Source organism: Microcebus murinus, chromosome 5 (assembly GCF_040939455.1).
Source record: "Microcebus murinus isolate Inina chromosome 5, M.murinus_Inina_mat1.0, whole genome shotgun sequence".
In the NCBI taxonomy this organism is placed as follows: Eukaryota; Metazoa; Chordata; class Mammalia; order Primates; family Cheirogaleidae; genus Microcebus; species Microcebus murinus.
In genome coordinates, this window is record NC_134108.1 from 2,539,786 (window position 1) to 2,552,025 (window position 12,240).

Here is a 12,240-nt window from a genome sequence, read left to right on the forward strand (position 1 = left end):
ACCAAACTTAGCTTTTTGTTAATGATAAGCACTTTCCTAACAGGATATGTTTGTATAGCTCTGTACATACTGTGAATTCAGGCACAAAATTTACATTAGTTCAATAAATATTTATTGACTCCTGCTATATTCTGGCTCCCTTAATAGCATATTAATAAGAATAGCCAACATTTGGGGCCGCTTACTGTGTGCCAGGGACTATTCTAATCACTTACATGTATCACAACAAGTTTATGAGGTAGGCACTACTATCATCCTCATTTTATAGCGAGAGATAGCACCCAGAGCGGGTGCATCCCTTGGCCAGGGCGATGCACGCAGTAGCACTGGCTGAGGCAGGACTCCCAGCAGACTTGGGCTCCAGAGCGCAGACTTGTAGCTCCTGTACTCTAGGCCTTGTTCTTGTGGGGTTGACGTTTTACTGAGAGACAGCCAAACAGTAAGCCAGAGAAAGATCTGATGGTGTTGGTGCTGAGCAGAGATTAAAATAGGATGAGACACCAGTGACTGAGCTACTTTAGATTGGGTGTTCGGGGATTCCTCATTGAGAATCTTCAGTTCATCTTTTGGTATGTTGTCTTTCTTAGTCCATTTTGTGCTGCTGTAACAGAATGCCACAGACCAGGCAACGGATAAAGAACAGCAATTTTGGCTTGGCGAGGTGGCTCACGCCAGTAATCCTAGCACTCTGGGAGGCTGAGGTGGGCGGATCGCTTAAGGTCAGGAGTTCGAAACCAGCCTGAGCAAGAGCGAGACCCCATCTCTACTAAAAAAAAAAAAAATAGAAAGAAATTAATTAGCTAACTAAAAATATACAGAAAAAATTAGCCGGGCATGGTGGTGCATGCCTGTAGTCTCAGCTACTCGGGAGGCTGAGGCAGGAGGATCGCCTGAGCCTAGGAGTTTGAGGTTGCTGTGAGCTAGGCTGATGCCACGGCTAGCCCGGAACAACAGAGTGAGACTCTATCTCAAAAAAAAAAAAAAAAGAGGATAGCAGTTTATTTCTCACAGTTCTGGAGACTGGAAAGTCCAAGACCAAAGCACCTGCAGGTTCAGTGTCTGGTGAGGGCCGCATCCCCGGGAGGGAGGAAGGCTGTGTCGTCACCTGGCCGGAGAGTGGGAGAGCAGCTGGGGGAAGCCTTTTCTATGAGGGTCTCCGTCCCTTTCACGAGGGAGGAGCCTCATGGCCTGATCACCTCTTAATACTGTCACAGTGACAACACCTGAATTTTGGAGGTGACACATTCAAACCATAGCATATCTGCTGAAATAGTTGGAAAGTTTTTTTTTTAATTAAGGAACAAAACAAAACATTTAGTATTTTTATTAAATAAATTAACAGAATTTCTTTTTTTAAAAGCAGTTTAGTGTTTGTATAGCCAGACAAATTAGTATACCCATCTCTCACTTTATTTGTTTCAAATAGCACATGCTTTTTAATGGGACCTGTGAAGCAACTGAAGAAAATGTTTGAAACAACAAGATTGTTTGCAACAATTATTATGCTTGTAAGTAAATAATGATAATTTTTTAAAACTAATTGAAGCATTGTTTACATTATTTTATAAATAATTGCTCTTATGTGTATACTATTATTCTATTTCTCTAGTCGAATATAACAACTATTATCTTCAAGGCTGTGCAGATAAAGAGTTTAGATTATACAGTATTATCTAAAGTTACTGGCTAGGCAAAGCCTGCTTTCTGTTACATATTTTTTTTTTTTTTTTGAGACAGAGTCTCGCTTGTTGACCAGGCTAGAGTGAGTGCCGTGGCGTCAGCGTAGCTCACAGCAACCTCACACTCCTGGGCTCAAGCAATCCTCCTGCCTCAGCCTCCCGAGTAGCTGGGACTACAGGCATGTGCCACTATGCCCGGCTAATTTTATATATATATATATTAGTCGGCCAATTAATTTCTTTCTATTTATAGTAGAGACGGGGTCTCGCTCTTGCTCAGGCTGGTTTCGAACTCCTGACCTCGAACAATCCGCCCGCCTCAGCCTCCCAGAGAGCTAAGATTACAGGCGTGAGCCACCGCGCCCGGCTTCTGTTACATATTTTTAACATTGTTTATATAGTTGTATGTATTTAAAATGACATTAGAGCTGGGTGTATTTTCATTTTTAAGCCCTACAGATTGTTCCCAAATGGATTGTGGTTTGTACTTTTTGGAGGGTAGGAATAGAAGATGGGTTACTTCTGTGTCCATTTGAATCTTCTCAGGGAGAATTGACATCACTTGTCATCTGGCTTTTGTCCCTTCCCTATTTGCCTGCTCGACGAATAACCCTAACAGTGTGGCTTCTATAACAGTACTCTTAAATGTGCCATCCATTACACTGTGGGCTCTGTACGTGCCTCAGGTCATCACCCCTGACTGCTCTCTGTATCCTGAGCCTGGGTCGGGAGTAGACGAGAGTCTACACTGTGGTCAGGACGACAGTTTCCCTCATCGTACATCTAGGGTGTTGAGCTGATTGCTGCGTCTCAAGGGCAGGGGACCCAGATCCCCTCTCCGTCATCCCCTGGTTCCTGACTCACTTGCTCTGTGTCTTGCAGATTTCTTTTGCCTTAAAGTATTTAGATATTCAGAGAATTCAAATATCACCATTAGCTGATTAGTTTTTATGTGCGACTATCAACGTGAGCTTTTCAAACACAGCCGACCTATGTTAACTCGTAAGAAAGGAAATGTTTGTTAGCTGTCATCTGCCGGACAGTCTTTTCCCATGTCCTCAACAGCAGGAAAACTGATTTTTAGCTTAATTTTTTCATGTCTATTCAACTTCATACTTTATTGCCATTTTTATAACTCTTCTAGTTATTTTGAAATTCCAATATTAAGTATGTATAGCAAAAAAATTTTAAATTTAACTTTACCTAGATGACTAAGAAATTATCCTTCACTGTTCAGACTATACATTTTTATTACACTAAGATTTTACTTAGATTTGTTTATTTTTATTTTTTTTATTTCAGGATATTATGGGAGTACAAACATTTTGGCTACAAGTAATGACTTTGCCTTGCCCAGGCCAGGGCTAGAGGCGTGCCCCTCCCCATACAGTGCTCACTGCGCCCATAGGTTTGTTTTATTTAAGATACCCGGGCACTTACCACTTCACCTTTTTAGTAATGTACCTTACACAGACAAGCCCCAAGTCAAGAGAATGTTGGGACATTTGGACATAGGAAACATTTCTCCTAGTAGAATACTTCGCTTATTTGATTGGCTGCTCACCTAAGGTCGCACCTAGTAACGGTGGTAAAGAGGCTCGGCCACTTCCGCCTCTGCGCAGCCCGCAGCTCACGCACATCACAGACATGCTCCACTCCTTACGGCAGTCCTTAAAGCAGGTAGAAACTCCTCATTTTGAAGGGAAAGAAACAGGTCTAGGTAAGTTGACTGACTGAACCAAGGATGCTCAGGTAGCAGGTATCAGTAGGACCTTGTTGGGTCTTTATACTTCCAAACCCACCTCTCATGTTCACTCCTGTGCCAGGTTTTGGTGACACAGGTGTAGTGATGGTTGGAATTGCCTTTATAGGGATGGAGGATGATAACATAATCTTCCCATATGGAAAATTATTACAGGACTGCCGTTATGTAAAGCTGAGTAAAATAGAATTTACTGTGTATTAGCAGTTGTACTAAGTGGTAACTATTGGCACTGTACTAAATATTATCATCAGCATTCATAAGAGCAGCTTTTTGTCACTTAAACATTCTTCAGGCTGGCTTGATGGCTCATGCTTGTAATCCTAGCACTCTGGGAGGCTAACATGGGAGGATTGCTTGAGGCCAGGAGTTCAAGACCAGCCTGAGCAAGAGGGAGACTCTATCTCTACGAAAAAATAGAAAAAGTAGTCAAGCATGGTGGCACATGCCTGTAGTCCCAGCTACTTGAGAAGCTGAGGCAGGAGGATCCCTTGAGCCCAGGAGTTTAAGGTTGCTGTGAGCTCTGATGACAGCACTGTACTCTAGCCCAGGTGACAGAGCGAGACTCTGTCTCAAAAAAACCCAAAACATTCTTCAAATATTCTTACAGTTTACTTAATCAATAGATTTTTTTTTTTTTTTTGAGACAGAGTCTGGCTCTGTTGCCCGGGCTAGAGTACTGTGGTGTCAGCCTGGCTCACAGCAGCCTCAAACTCCTGGGCTCAAGCAATCCTCCTGCCTCAGCCTCCGGAGTAGCTGGGACTATAGACATGTGCCACCATGCCCAGCTAATTATATATATATATATATTTAGTTATCCAGATAATTTCCTTCTATTTTTAGTAGAGATGGGGTCTCACTATTGCTCAGGTTCGTCTCGAACTCTTGACCTCAAGCGATCTTCCCGCCTTGGCCTCCCAGGGTGCTAGAATTACAGGCATTGAGCCACCACGCCCGGCCATAGATTATTTTTTAAGTGTTTCCAATTTGCCAAGGAGTATTACAGTCATGGACTTTAAAGTAATACTCATGGAATATATAGGTAAAATTAGTTAGCTGTATTAGTATTTTTGTAATATAGTATGTGTGTGCAAATGAATGTGGAATAACTTACGCTTTTTTATGAGGCTTTTGAAAGGATCTCACATTTATACTTTACTGTCTCTTCCTCTGTAGTTGTGTCTCGTCTTAACCCTGTGTGCTGCTCTTTGGGTAAGTGACATCAGCCATCCTGGCTTTTTGCTGACAGTGTGTCCTCTCACTGGGTGAAGTGCCATCACACCATCATCTCACAATGGCTCGAAGTCTGCCTTTTAAAACTGTCCAAAGATTAGGTGTCCCTAAAGTTTTATCTTGTAGCATCCAATTAGTAAACAAGCAATAAATCCTCCTGTCTGTTAATACAATGTAGGGGTAGTTAATAAACACACATGCACACACATGCTGTGGGACACACGTCTGTTCTCACCGTCCACTGTCAGCCATGGGGGCCGTGCTGTGACTCGGCCAGCGAGGGAGCGGTGGACGTGGCAGGTGCATTGATGAGTAAAAAGGTAGTAAAACCAGTAGGAGAGAAGGCTAGGAAAACATAAGAAATTAACAAAAAGAGAAAAAAGAACCTAAACCAGTTTTGTAGCACTTATGGATAAGGGTAATGGCTCTTCGTTAGCCTTAAAGAAGTTTTGTTACTACAGTTCAGTCTGCTGCTGGACGTCGCCAGCTCCTTGTATGCACGGTGCTCTGCCTCCTTCCCAGAGGGCCTGTAGCACCTCTTAAATGATCAACAAGAGAAGTACACATTTTAAAGAAGAAAGGGCAGTGTAGAATACATTTTAGAAATATTCTATTGAAAATGTTCCAGTTTTCTTTCTTTCTTTTTTTTATGATATAAGGACTGAACTTTATTGTTTTTTGTTTGTTTGTTTATTTGTTTGTTTTTTTGAGACAGAGTTTCACTTTGTTGCCCAGGCTAGAGTGAGTGCCGTGGCATCAGCCTAGCTCACAGCAACCTCAAACTCCTGGGCTCAAGTGATCCTCCTGCCTCAGCCTCCAGAGTAGCTGGGACTACAGGCATGTGCCACCATGCTCGGCTAATTTTTTCTATGTATTTAGTTGGCCAATTAATTTCTTTCTATTTTTAGTAGAGACGGGGTCTTGCTCTTGCTTAGGCTGGTTTCCAAGTCCTGACCTCGAGCAATCCACCCGCCTTGGCCTCTCAGTGTGCTAGGATTACAGGCGTGAGCCACCGCGCCCAGCCAAGGACTGAACTTTAGTTACATGAAACTTCACACCTCATTTCCCAATGATAACTTAAAAGAATATTCTTAAATTTTTTTTTTTTTTTTTTTTTTTTTTTTTTGAGACAGAGTCTCACTTTGTTGCCCAGGCTAGAATGAGTGCCCTGGCATCAGCCTAGCTCACAGCAACCTTAAACTCCTGGGCTCAAGCGATCCTCCTGCTTCAGCCTCTCGAGTAGCTGGGACTATAGGCATGTACCACCATGCCTGGCTAATTTTTTCTATGTATATTAGTTGGCCAGTTAATTTCTTTTTATTTATAGTAGAGATGGGGTCTCATTCTTGCTCAGACTGGTTTCAAACACCTGACCTCGAGCAATCGCAATCCGCCCACCTCGGCCTCCCAGAGTGCTAGGATTACAGGTGTGAGCCACCGTGCCTGGCTCTTAAATAACTTTTGCATATCCCTGTGGAACATTGATTTGTAGTTTTGGAATTATATAGTAGCCAGTTAATTTATAAGCAGTAGATTAATAATAAGTAAATAAATAAAAATAAAAATGATGGACAAGGAATTTTCTTAAAATAGGTCATTTTAAAACAATCATGGAAACTGCTTATATTATTCCAGAGGATCACAATAAAAGACGATTTCCTATAATTAAAAAAACAAAAACTCAAAGGAATGAGTAAAATAAGTAAATTTCACATAGGTTATAGATCTAACTAATTGGGACTTTAAATGCTAATTTTGGAAACGTTAATATTGACTTTAAAGACCTAACCTTTAAGAGTTTAATATTTTCAGCCTATGCACAGTTGTTTCAGTAACATTTATTTAAAGGCATATATTTTATAGTATTTAAATTAGTAGATAAACAGAGTTTTAAAAAGAAAATGTACTTTATGAATATTTAAGTTTCAGGTCCACTGTATCTTAAACTTACCAGACAAAATTTAATAAAGGAAAATAAATGAAGCTATCATGTATATTTTTGAAGAGGATGAATTAAATGTGATTGTGAAAAATACCTTTAAAAATTCTAAACTCATTATTCCTGTGTTTTTGCTGCTAGTGGCACAAGAAGGGACTGGCCGTATTATTCTGCATATTGCAGTTCTTGTCAATGACCTGGTAAGTCTTTTCTTATACTAGGTAAAAAGTTGCCGTTGCCTGAGATGTGACAAATGTTTTGTTGGGAGCCCTAGCATTTCCTCTGGAGGTTAGCACGGGCCTTGCAGCCAGACCTCCTGCACGGTCAGAGGAGGTGGGGACAGGGTGAGCCCTGTGGCCTGGACAGCGTGGCTCAGTGATACCACCGGGGGGAGCAGAGGTAGTGTCACCGGTGGTAGAGTGGGGTGCTGTTTCACACAGGTTACGCAGTGATGCCTTTTCCGACATGAGAAAGAAACGATAAGAGACGCAGGGAAAGCCACATGAATCTGTAAAAGTGAGGCCATATCCTGGGATGTGCCCAAGGGAGGGTGAGTTTACCAGGCATTCTGTACTCTGTCACTGGGTGATTACAAGGTGGAGCTCACTCTCGTGTGGCCCTGTGGTATCTGCAGACATCCCCTGAATTGGCGGTGATTAAATACTTGTTACATACTGGTTGAGCACCTGAAATCCAAAATGTGCCAAAATCCAAAACTTTTTGAATGGTGACGTGATGCTCGAGGGGAATGCTCATTGGAGCATTTTAGATTTGAGATGCTCAACCAGTAAGTGTAATGCAAATATTCCAGAATCCAAAAAATTGTGATACTCAAAGCATTTCCAGTCCCAGACATCTCACGTAAGGGATACTCAACAATTACTGCTTTTCTGGCTTTCCCTTTGCCGGAAGTTTCCTCTCTCTCTCTTTTCCAAATATCCAGTGGTACCCTTGCTCCTGATCAGACTCTCCCTGCGTCCTTTTTGTGTCTTGTGCTGCATCAAGTCCACCTGCATGAAACGTCATGAATAGTCGTCTGATTGGATAAACTTGCCCCTGTGGGCACTTTTCCATTTAGACATTGAAGGGTGTTTTTTCTTCCTTCTAGCAGTCGTAAACCCCTTCGTGATTTTGCTGTTTTAAATCTGATGCTGCCCAGCCTGGGTCAGTCTGTCTTTTGGCCGTTTTCTATCTTTCCGTTGTTAGATGTAACATCAGTGAACATTAAATGTAGTTCCCTACTTATTTCAAATTAACCGTGTTTTTTTTTTACTCTCTTTCATTGACATGTGAAGAAATTTAAATTGAATCTCTTGGTTATTTTCTCTTATATTTCGCCTTTTGTTGCCTAATCTATACCTAATAATTGATGTGTCCCTAAAGGAGAATATAATTCTCATTTTGCAGTTTTGATTAAAAAAATAAAAGGGCACCTTCCTTATTATAAGAAGCTCAAACTTTAGCATGTGTCAGAATCACCTAAAAACTTGTTAAAATACAGTTACTTACTACAACAGTCTCGTGATTCAGGAGGTCTAGGGTGGGGCCTAATTGCCTTTTTAGCAAGTTCCCAGGTGATGCTGTCGCCGCAGGTCTGGGGGCCCACTTTGGGAACCACTATACAGTAGTATTATGCTGCTATATTTATTATGGTGTTGGATATGGCCATTTGACATAAAGAAAACCATCATTCAGATTACGTTTCAATGTTCCTGAATTTTTCTTGCAGGTATAGCCTGTCATACATCCCATATGCAAGGTGAGCTTGTTTGGATTCTGTCCTTTTTCTGTCCTTTAATTATCCTCACACAAATATATGGATGTAAATAATTTTTACATTAACATATTATTTAAAAGGACCTTTTCGGTTGACTTTTTCTTCTGAAAAGGTTGACTTTGACTTTCTTCCTACACTGTTTCCAATGAGATGAATAGCAGCTTGCCACATACAGTATCCATACTGACGCATTTTGGATACATGTAACAGCTAGGTTAGGAAGTCACTCCTGCCTTACCTACTGAACATTTGCGGTTAGGGAATTTTGACAGCAGATTCTAGACCCTTTCGTGGATATAAATGTTCAGCATATAGGATGTAGCAACTCCAGTAAAACAAATTCCACTTTTAAAAAAAAGGAAGTTACTGGGAAAATGAGGTCTGATACATAAATGTTAGTTTTTAGCCAGCAGAAACATTATAGTCGTACGTCAAGAGGTAACTGCTGTTTTCTTACATTTTTCCAGAGAAGTGTATTGATGTAGTTGTGGAGGAAGAAACCAAACTAATTCCAGTCTTGAACCTGATAGCGTCAGAAAAAGATTCAGTGAGGCAAGGTTTGCTGCTTTGTGAAATTCGGAGATACGTTGTATCTAAAAAACCAACAAAATTGTATGCCTAATATGAACAATGAAAGAAAGTGGCAGAAATTTTAGTTTCAGTCCGTTTCAAATGAAATGGATGGTTCTTTTTGATAAACACCTGTAAGGAGAACAAAGCGAGCAGGGCGGGCTGCAGGTTCGCAGGTGTTGAGCAGGGCGTGCAGAGGTACTGTCGACCCCGGCACTCGGCTGGGAGACCTCTCGGCACGCCCTGCTGCAGAGGAAAGGTCGTGTAGGCGTGGTGCCCACTCACCTGAGGCTTCTGGAAAATGGCCAGTCCCTCCCCACACCTTAGGGTCCTGCACTTGAGAGCAGCAAGCAATGTACAGAATCTGCCCATAAGTCCCGGATTTTATTAGGGGATATTTTTAGCAGTCTAGGTAACGGGCTTTTTTAAATGAATAAAAACATAAACCAATAGTTCAAACATAGCATTTTAGAAGAAAATGAGAAGTTGATGAAGTTTAGAACATTAATTTCTTTGGATTCTTAGGATGTAGTTATAAACAGTTTTAAAATCTAGGTCATTATTTCTTTTTTAAAAGTTAGTTCTTTTGTTAGGTTATTTTGGGTATTTACATTTATTTCCTTGTATTAAGATCAGCATGTGTGCTAGTAAAGATTTCTTAAGGTAAATACTATTTCAAAAATTAGCAAAGTATTTCTAAGTCTCAGTTCTTGGCTTTAAGTGTTACCCAACAAAGTTTTAGTTAAATCAAAAAATGTGATGGAGCCTCCACTGAGTTCCACTGTACAAGTGGTCACAGTGTATCTGGCTGGAACACTTTCTACAAATTTGCTCTTGAGGAATATTATTATATTCTGTTTTTTCTTCTCCCTTTTCCTTACCAGGGATGCAGTTATTAAATGCTGTTCTTCTCTCCTAAGTTGAAAATCAGAACTCATGGAAAAGAACATTGGAATGTTGATACTGTTTTTGGTGAAGTATGCTTTTCCCAGTAAAATAACCACTCCAAAAACAACTGCAGTGACAGTTTAAGACCATTTTGTATACTGGTAAAAAACTACATGCTTGATTAAACTGTTAAATGCTTGTAATTTTAAGTTAATTATATGTCACTAATTTGTTTTTCTAAAAATGATGTTTTTAATTTTTGCCAATTGTAAATTATTTTTAGCCAGCTTTTTAATCTTTTCAAAACATCTTTTGAAATGTGAATATTTGAGGGATAATCCTGTGCTGCAGCATATATTCAGCTTTTTTTTTTTGGCTTCTTAAAAATGTCTACATTTTTAAGCCATCATGTTTTTTAAAACTTTAAATGTGAAACTTTTTAAGCTAAAATTGCTTCTTATGTATAATAAAAAATAATATATAAATCTTTATAATTTTGAAATAAACCCACCCTTGGAAAAATAACATTTTCTGAGTCAAATTTGTAATATGGTAAAGTGATTCAATAAAATTTAGTTGCGGCACTGTGCAGTCTCTGTAGGCACCTGACTGGGACACAGCCTCTCTCCTGAAAGCATAGCCCGTGCCGGGGCGCGCAGGGAAGGAGGTAGTTGCGAGGGTGCCGGGTAAGTGAGGCAACCGGACCCAGTCATGGCAGGGCCCACGGGAGCAGGAGGGAGAGCTGTCTGGCAGGGCTGGAGCCTTGGGGGAGAGGCAGAGAGGGAGGAGAACTTGCCCAGCTCCCTCCTTGTCCCCTCAAGCCCTGGCGTCATGGAGGCAGCCCTAGTCTAGTCAGTTGCCAAGGACCGTGGCGAGCAGGGAAAGGGCAGGCGGGCGGAGGCCGCACAGTACAGGAGTGCAGGGGGGGGGGCTGCCTCCGTCTGGACTAATGGGAGTCGGGAAAGAGCCCACAAAGGGGTGATGAGAGAATGGCTCCCTGCATCTTACCCTAGCGAACACGCCATGGGGAGAATGTTCTGGAGGGTTCAGCAGGCACAGACAGCAGAGTCTGCAGGACGTGGGGGCACGTGGTAGTCCAGTAGTGGGGGCTGGGGTCAGAGCCAGAGGACCCTGGAAGTCGGAGGCTCCCCAGTCGGGAAAGACCGTAGGAAGAGAGGAGTTCCGGGAGTCAGCAGCGCCGCGTGCGATACTGGTGCTAGGTGAAAGTGCCGCAGAGCCCACACCTGTGGGAGAGACAGACGTTCCCAGCTGTTACGAGGTGCGGGGCCTGTGGCTGCAGAGAGACCCACAGGAGGTGCCGCGTGTCAATGGGCAGCTCGGCCAGCCCCTGGGAAGGGTGGCACTGGGGGCAGAAGCGTGGCGTGTGCGGGCACAACACGGAGGAGGCGGGCCTGCAGAAAACACGGCGTGGAGCTGCAGTTTCACCCTGAGCTTGAATAAGAATCTGGGTTCGGACAATAGATGACAATGGTAGTAAGGACAATAGAAGCTCTTAGTTCTCAGAGAAGCTCGGGAGAACATCCAGGTGCGGAGCGCCCCACGCGTGCCTGGCTGGTGCCCGCAGACTAGCAGCCGCGCGCCCAGGGTAAGCAGCGTGTGCAGGCTCGGCCTCGGGGCGGCGGGGGGTGGGGGGAGGCGTGTCTGGCCTCTCGGGCTGCCTTGCTGTTCTGCTCTCTTGTTGGCAGCAAGAATGGCCACAGGAACGTTCCACAAGGAAGAAGCAGAATTAGGACTCTGTCACTGAGAAATGTCTGTTCAGTAGACTTTTTCAAATGGACGCGGCATCGTTGGCTTCCCTGTGCCCTGCGCTGGCTGCGGGTTCAGCCTGCTGGAGGCAGAAGGCCCTCCGGGGGTCAGTGTGGCGGGAGGCCGACCTGAAACGGGTAAATCCAGGCAGCCTAGTGGCAGACGCAGAGCCAGGGTCCCGAGCCAGGTCAGGGGCAGATCACACAGATGACAGCAGGGAGCCAGGCGCCTCACCTGGAAAGGAAGCCTGGTCTCCCAAGAAGGAAAGGCAAATTGGATTGGAGGCCGCCGTCGGAGCTGGGTTCGGAGCCAGGTGTATCCAGAAACCGCCTCTGAAGCCTGTTGCTGTGCTGGTGCGGGAGCGTCCAGGGCAGAACCTGGAGTAGCCTCTGGGTCAAGGTGCCCACCGTGGGGTGAGGGGTATGGCCTTGGGACAGAGAAGTCGTTATTAAATCCACAAAGGTGGTGGAGAGAGAGATACCCGATTTCAGCCAGGGGAGTCGCCTTGCTTGGAGCTCTCAGGCTTCCTGGGTGGCAGGACACTTGTCCTCAGTCCCAGCCCAGACGCCAGCAGCGGGCAGGCTTGCCGGGGGTGTCCAGAAGGCCTTGGGGTGGAAAGGACTAG

At 43.5% G+C, this 12,240-nt stretch overlaps 1 protein-coding gene across 2 annotated transcripts in view; it reads left to right on the forward strand.

The window, feature by feature from the left end:
* The window catches only part of SFT2D1 (SFT2 domain containing 1), a 32,852-nt gene extending 22,478 nt beyond the window's left edge, over positions 1 to 10,374 (forward strand). For both annotated transcript variants that reach the window (XM_076002801.1, XM_012776801.3), the window contains 5 exons: positions 1,427 to 1,508; positions 4,618 to 4,653; positions 6,755 to 6,813; positions 8,343 to 8,372; positions 9,845 to 10,374. In XM_076002801.1, coding sequence (XP_075858916.1) covers positions 1,427 to 1,508; positions 4,618 to 4,653; positions 6,755 to 6,813; positions 8,343 to 8,372; positions 9,845 to 9,884 — 247 coding nt within the window. In that variant the 3' untranslated portion in view covers positions 9,885 to 10,374. The remainder of the gene's footprint in view (positions 1 to 1,426; positions 1,509 to 4,617; positions 4,654 to 6,754; positions 6,814 to 8,342; positions 8,373 to 9,844) is intronic.
* The last annotated feature ends 1,866 nt before the right edge of the window (positions 10,375 to 12,240 follow it).